The 7,531-nt window shown below is 36.1% G+C and overlaps 1 protein-coding gene across 2 annotated transcripts in view; it reads right to left on the bottom strand.

Moving 5' to 3' along the window:
* Nucleotides 1-6,911, bottom strand: part of LOC107104146 (selection and upkeep of intraepithelial T-cells protein 7-like) — a 12,107-nt gene extending 5,196 nt beyond the window's left edge. Inside the window, exons 1-3 of one of the 2 annotated variants that reach the window (XM_015404075.1) lie at nucleotides 6,815-6,911; nucleotides 2,995-3,339; nucleotides 2,585-2,798 (exon numbers count right to left, since the gene is read on the bottom strand). In XM_015404075.1, the coding sequence (XP_015259561.1) occupies nucleotides 2,585-2,798; nucleotides 2,995-3,339; nucleotides 6,815-6,866 (611 nt within the window). In that variant the 5' untranslated portion in view covers nucleotides 6,867-6,911. Of the gene's footprint in view, nucleotides 1-2,584; nucleotides 2,799-2,994; nucleotides 3,344-6,494; nucleotides 6,600-6,814 lie in introns of those variants that run through there. The other variant, XM_015404076.1, reaches the window with a different exon arrangement.
* Between the last annotated feature and the right edge of the window lie 620 nt (nucleotides 6,912-7,531).

Below are 7,531 nucleotides of genomic sequence, written 5' to 3'. Positions count from 1 at the left end.
ACTTTTATGTTGCTTAATAAATATTCTGCTTGGGCAAGAGGCAGTAGAACAGATATTTTACTTGTGTTTTATCTGGAAGAAACTTTCTGATTCATCTGCCGATTTTTTGTTTTTAAATAAAGGTTCTGAACTGAATGCTAATGCTCAGTGAGCCTGACTGAACGAATCATGCTGTGTGTTATTGTTTGTGTCATTCCCTTTTTCATTTGTTTGAAGAGTTAGGCTACTACGTTGGGTTCAGCTAGCACCATTATCTCTAAGCTACCTCACTGCTGGTGATGAAGTAAATTAATCTGCACCAATGATTAGAATATATTGGATACATGTTTTACATATTGAATAAATGTTTTACACTAAATACATTTATGTTATACAGGTCACAGAGTCCAAAAGAGTGTGCGCCACCAAATGTGGAGAGATAGAGAGCAGTTTGTGTAAAGGCTCTCTGCAGCTGCAGCTTTGGAGCGCAGCCTTGAAGTCTGAGAGATAAGACCAGGGTGGGAACACACCAAGAATGAGCGGGAGAACAGGAGCATTGAAGGGAGTCCAAGGCCATTTGAGGCCTTTGAAAACCAGGGTGCAGAAATGAGACCTGTTTGTAAGACAGACGCGAGAATGGGTTGTTCAGGGTTGCACAGCTAAGCTGAACTAATTGTAATATATTGAGTTGTCATCTCCAAAGCATGCGGTGCGGTACTGGTGGCACAAAAAGGGATGTTTTACTGGGACTTTGAATTTTAAACTTCTGCTGACCTTTTTTTGATGTAATGTTATGATCATAAGTCACACTGGATGAAAACATTGTTTTGACATATTGATGATTAAGACTATGATGGGTTTTTGATTTAACTGCACTAAATGTCATCATGATCTACAAGAAATGTCACTATGACTTGTGAAGAAAAAGCTTTGATAGATCAAAGAAAGGCTTCAATTAAAAATATAAAATATGGTTTGAAGGTGGGTCTTCCACCAAGATGAAAGAGCCCCAAGCCCCAGGAGTGAATAAAAGGGGGCCCTTTTCTGCATGTAAGTCAGTTGCTCACCGGTGTACAGCTCCTGTGTGTTCTGTAAATAAAATTCTCCGGACCTGGACTCAGTTGCCTCTGCCTAATTTTTTATCATAGTTTGAAGACTTTTTCTACAGCTTTTTGAGAAATTTTGAATTTTTATAAGACTTAGCTTCAATTTTAAGTCGTAGGGAGAACAGTTTCCACGACACTGGCCCTATGGCAAGCTGGACTTACCTACTCTCTCCAGCTCTCATGTTTTTGGCGCTGATGGTTGGGTTTTTTCGCTTGCTCCTTGTTCAACTGTCTAAATGGTCCAGCGGCTGCTTAGCGCCGATAATTTCCACCTGGTTCCTCTGCTGTAAGTTTGCTTGCCTTCCATCAGCGCCACATTATTCAAACAATTTGGTGAGATCAACTCTAGCATTCGGAATTTTGTTTTGTTTTCCTGATTGTGACCAGTTTCTGCCCTGTGGATCCCGAGTTTTGCTTTAAAACTTTGAATATTAGCTAATACAGTTACCATTGTATTTCAACCTGTGTTTTTTTTGTGGTATTTTATACAGTGAACCGTTTATCAATCAGGTCAGATCGACCCTCCTTTTGTTAATATTAGAATGAACAGAGACAATTTCTTTGGTTAGAGATGAATAACTCTGCTGATAGCCATAAATCAGTTAAGGTAACTGGATCATAAACAACCGGTCCAGGAGTCCATCTTTATGTAAAAGACAAAGAGTCCTTATGAATAAGCAGATTACAGTTATAATCACTTAATTAACATTCATTAATTAGTTTTATCCTATGATATGAATAACCTAATAATTAGCTATAACTTCCAGTTATTTAATATATTGATAACCGTGTGGTAAAATCCACAACACTGCTCACACTAAGCCTCTCCATTGTTGTTGCATGCATGCTCACTGTGAGTGATTGCTATAGATTCAATGATTAAATGCATCCAAATATCTGCAGTCACTACATTCCCATCCAGACGGAGTAAATCCTGTAAAGTCAGTGTCTCGAATAAAAACCTTTAATGAGTCTTAATTGTATGATCTGGTTGAATTGTTTCTGTAATAAGCTTTCAGATGACTTGTGAATTGGTGCTATAGAAATTCAAAATGTATTTCCCTGAATTTTTTCAGCTGGAGTTAGTTTTTTGTCAGCAGAAGGCAGACTGGCATTAGCTGATGATGATTTCACATATGGACCATTTTTCACATAAATCAAGAAGCTTACAAACCACTTTGTATTGGAGTGTTCAGAAACATAAATGGTTTTTGTACTGATTTGTTTCCTATTTCATCCTTTATTTGGTCTTTATTTCATGATCCTCACAAGTAACAATAATCTGAAGCTCTGTATTTAGAGTACTTACTTTGTACTGCTTATTAAATGTTAAAAGTAAATCATGCTAAACACATTTTACAAACAAGTAGGTGGTTAGGTACTGTATACCAATTAGTTGGTTGATTGACTGATATAAATCCTGATGTTTAAGTTAAATGCTTCCTAAATCAATCAAATACCAGAAGAAATTAGCTTGAACAGTAAAGCTGTTCGGTCACCTGTTTGTATGGCTCCGTACTGTGGCTGTTTGCCTCACTGTGTAACATCCTGTGGTCTCTTCTCTTCGTATCTCCACAGAATCAGTGATGTTGTTCTCTTTTTCATCCACAATCGCCATCAGGGGGGCTGGTAGCCAGCAGGGCGCCTCACAGGCCACCGTCACTCTCTGGTTTTCATCAGATTTCACTGAAAGCTTTGGGTCAGACACTGCAGCTATAGTGGGAGAAGTTAATGGTTAAGGGTGATTAATATGGTTAATATTATGATACTTTTGGTGTTTTATTATTTAAAACTGTAAATTTAAACAGAAACATTAAATGTGCTGTTTATGTAAATTTCTGATCATTACTGACATTAAAATGTATCTTTAGCTCAAACTTTAAAAGAATTTGAACCCAAGCTGTTATACCAACAATCAGCCGGACTTCTGTAGCCTCTCTGGTTCCGTTTCTTTGGATGATCAAACATCTGTAGATCCCAGTATCTGATGGCTTTAGGTTGGAAATCCTAAGTGAGACGTTTCCGTTCTTCACCTCTCTCATAAAGAGGCTCGACCGGAACTCAAAGGCCGGATTCTTCATCTCAAAGGTCTCAAAGCCATTGCGGTACAAGAAGACCACATTGGGCTTTAGCCCTTCCTTAGACCACTCCACTGTTGGCACATCATCGTTGGCAGGGGTTTTTAAACTGCAGGGCAGGATGGCATGCCCACCAGCAAAGGCTAAGATCTGCTGAAGATTAGGATCTGCAAAGGAAACCTGGGTGACAAGAATAAGGATGAGAATCTGATTAATATGTGAGTTTATGAAGCTGTATGTGTTAAAAAAAAAAAAACAATTCTCTATCTTGCTTCATTGGTGTAATAAAATGTAAACAACTTCTATACATGATAATCAAAGAAGAAGAAAAAAGTCTCTTTTTGAAAAAAACTATATAAACCTCTCTGACTCCTTGTTGCCTCAAGTTGTAGGATCTTTGCATTTGGAAAAGGAAATAAAATCTCAACAGGTACTTCCTCTGATTGCGCAATCTTGTACTTTTACAGCTTGTGAGCCTAAGCTCAACCCACTTTCTGCACAGACGTCACTCCTAACAGAGATAAACTCTATGACTCTGACAACTCCTTCAAGCTAATTATAAAACAATAACTTGCAGGTGTGACAGGAAATCAGCAGGTTTTTCAGGGTGTGATTATCTCACTAAAAAATGAAAACGTTCCTCTCCAAGTGGCTACTGGGAGTGGAAAAAGAAAATAAATCCTCCACACTTTACCAAAATAAACTATAACCAGTTTCAAATCTTTATGAAGACTACATAAACATACCTGTTAAGTCTTTTTAGCAATGATCCAAAGTTTTTAATATTGTTGATAGCCAACTAATAGTACAAAGAAAATATTCCTGATATTATGAGCTTCAAACTAGAATATTGAATAAAATAAATGAAATATGTCTTCAAAAACAATTGCTTTATTTACACTTTCTGAGAGGGAAAATCCCATGTTTGTGACCTAAATGCATCAGCGTCACTGAAATATGCAGAAGCAAAATCCTCCCTGCAAGTTATGCAGGTGTCTCTACAGATAAGAACAGGATTTTGCAATAAAGAATTCCTTTGGGAGTTCAACCATGTCATGTTTTAAAGTTTACAGGAGGGCCGAGCTTGTAAGGTTAACATATTTCTGTGTGCTATAGAGAATAAAACGGATGGATGGATGGACTGTATACTGACTTAGAGGGTAAAAATAAATTCCTAAAAAAAAGAACGTCAAGTTTTTTTTATGTCTTTGAGATGAGGTTGATAATTGTTCAGCAACAGCCTGAATACAAGAAGTTTCTGCTGAACAAACCTCATCTAAACCCTTTGCAGAATTTAAACAAGGGAATCAAATTAACTTGGAATAATGGACTGAATTTGGAAAATAGCATTAATCCTAAAACCAGGTGTGGTTCTATTTTTCCTCTCAATATTTGTCCATAGTCTCTGCTAACATCTTTGATTTCCATTACTGTATTTGCATGGTTTGTTAATAGAGGTCCAGTTTGTTCAGGTTACTCTATGGTGGATGCCTCCTACTATCAGCACTGACAGCCAACAGGAATAACAGCACATTTCATTTCTCTTAACATTTTGAACAGCAAAAGACCATGCTTTTCCAGAAACTGTAATTGTTGTTAGCTTAATTTAATTCTTTATGAAATGTAAATCCTGGGTTTGCCCAAGGCCTCCACTTGCCGAGGTTCTCAGTTCCCTTTACCAGCTATCATAGACTGGGGTTAGATGCACTGAGGAAAAATAATCAGTTTACCACAGGTCTGCACCTTAACTTAGGCAAATTTAGCATAACAAGTTAACCTACTCTACCAATTATAATTTGACAATGAGGGGGGAAGGCAGGGGAACCAGAACAAACTCATGCATGAGCAGGGAGATCATTACATTTCCATGCAGCAAGACCTAAAACACATTTACATGGGACATTTCCAAGTCTTACTTTAGTCCTATTTTAGACTTAGTACTTTCTAGCTTTCCCTGCATTAAGATTATTATGAGTATTAAAAATAAACTATTTCACCATAGTTAAAGATGGTGAAAGTTACTACGGAGAAACTGGAACACATTCTCTGTGACCCTTGTAGAAATAGAGACAGGAAATATACTTTGTCCATAAAGTGGCTTTCATATAAGCCAGATGTAGGTGAGTGTCTACCCATTAAATACATGTATAAATATACTTTCTACAAATATTTACAGTTTTTTCTGATAGTGCTGAAAGAGAGAGTTGTTAGTTTAATCCCGTCTGCATCTGGAGTCATAACTCCATTGTATGCAGTTTTTATTGGATATAAATATTTATTTATTATTATAAACTCAAGATGCTAATTCTTTGTACATGTGGACTAACTTTAATAGATGACAATGGGATAAAAAACATTTTCTGTTTGTGCTGTAGATATATAAAATTAAAAGGTGTTAAATCATTATGTTAATATATTTTTTTTTTTTTTACATAAGACCATCCTGCAAACCTAAGACTAACCATTACAGGTCGATACCAAATCCTAACTCTAATCAGACTCAATTCACACCTTGGTCCAAAGCGTGATCCCTGATCCAAAAACAACAATTTCCCTTGTGTGTTCAAGGCATTGAGACCAACAAGGAGCAGTTGGTCCCTACAGTATGCTATTTTTCCAGAAATTGAACCCCACAATGTGTTTAAAACAAGAGTACACACATAGATGTTACATTTTCATGTTTGATGGAGAATTTCTACTGACTTCCATTCATTTGTGTTACCTAACTCAGACCCTTACTTTAGCCTTAACCATTGCCAACATATACCTAACCTAAGAGATTTTTTTTTCCTTTAGGGGAACATTCGAGTGGTCCCCAAAAGTACCTCTATGTCACCAAAATGTACTATATTTAACTAAAATTGGCCTTACACTGTCCTTGAGAGGTCACAAAAAGAAATCCGCACATATTCCTCTACAAACAGTTTAGCCCACCTACAGTATGTGTAATCTCAGCCACGCCACAAGGCTTGAAGGTGTGAGGTGAATAATTATTATCTTTTGTTTCATTTCAATACATTAACACATTCACTATAATTATCTCTGAGCTCACATACCAGAGAACAAACTAGTATTACTTACAAATGGCAAAGGAAAAAAACTAAAGTAAACTGCAGTGCTAAAAATTTTATCTTGAATGCTTTTAAAAAAGTAGATCAGATTGTAGAACTTGTGAAATTATTCCCCAAATCATTATACCAGTTAGTAAATTATGTTGATAATATAATTTTTTTACATCCTTAATTATAATAAAACAATAAAAAGAGTCTTGTCAGAAAATATTAATTTTAACAATTTAATCTAAAAAGTTAGAAAAATGGTACATAATCACCCCTGAGGCTCTATTATCAGACTAATACCCCACTCATGCAATCCAAAGTCAAAGGACCACAGTTTTTTGGATGCTCCAGCTTTTACACCAAATGGACTCATGGATGGATGGATGGACGGAAAAGAAAAGAAAAAAACATGTCATACCTCCACATTACTCGTTTATACGGAAACACAAAAAGCAATAACCCCAAAAACTCAAATATAAAACATATTTTTACCTTTATAAAACTCAAATGTTCATTGATTCCTTCTGATTATCTTTTGCCAGTAAAATGAAATATATTCACTGATTTACCTGAATAGGTGCAAACTTTCTTTACATACCTTTTAAAGACAGCAATCCCAGCACAAAATAAATACAAAAATACATCCCTGGGTGATACTCCTTAATGCCGAGTAAAACTGTCCATATTGTGAGCAGCCCTTAGGACGGTATTAAGACAACAGCTGATTTGAAATTGCCATAATAACCCTTGTTCTCTAGTGGGTGTGGTTCTGAGCAGGTGTGCTCTGAATCACTGACGTCTGAGGAAAGAACAATGACGCATGCTTCAACAGGTTGTCACACATTCACCCTTATACACACTCCAGATAAGAATCTTTAGTGAAAGTTTTTGCAAAATTCACAATAAATTGCATTTAATTGTTTATTTAAAACAACTTAAATAAAATATTCTGTCTATAAGGTTAATCAAAAGTTGATCAGCTGATGAACCAAAGTTCCATTCATGCAGCAAAAATTGGAACAATGGGGAAGAAAAACTGGTTCAGATGCATCGTGTTTCACACAGCTGTTACACTTTCCAAGTAAACTAGGTTTAGAGTCTGAGGGTGAATAGTTTATCTTGGTTGAGATAGACAGAAATCTGAAGTATTTTGTCGTTTCAACCTTTATGTGATGCCCATTTTCTTGTATTTAGTTAATAATACATAAAACACATCTTTTTATTGTGTTGATAGTCCATCTTAGTTTTCACTGTGTATGCAGTGTTTACCAGACTTTTACTCACAGTTCTACTTAACTTATTTTTCTTC

This window comes from Cyprinodon variegatus, unplaced genomic scaffold (assembly GCF_000732505.1).
Source record: "Cyprinodon variegatus isolate N-32 unplaced genomic scaffold, C_variegatus-1.0 Scaffold1629, whole genome shotgun sequence".
Lineage (NCBI taxonomy): Eukaryota > Metazoa > Chordata > Actinopteri > Cyprinodontiformes > Cyprinodontidae > Cyprinodon > Cyprinodon variegatus.
Note: the sequence above shows the minus strand (reverse complement) of the source record. Positions and strands in the feature narration are given on the sequence as shown.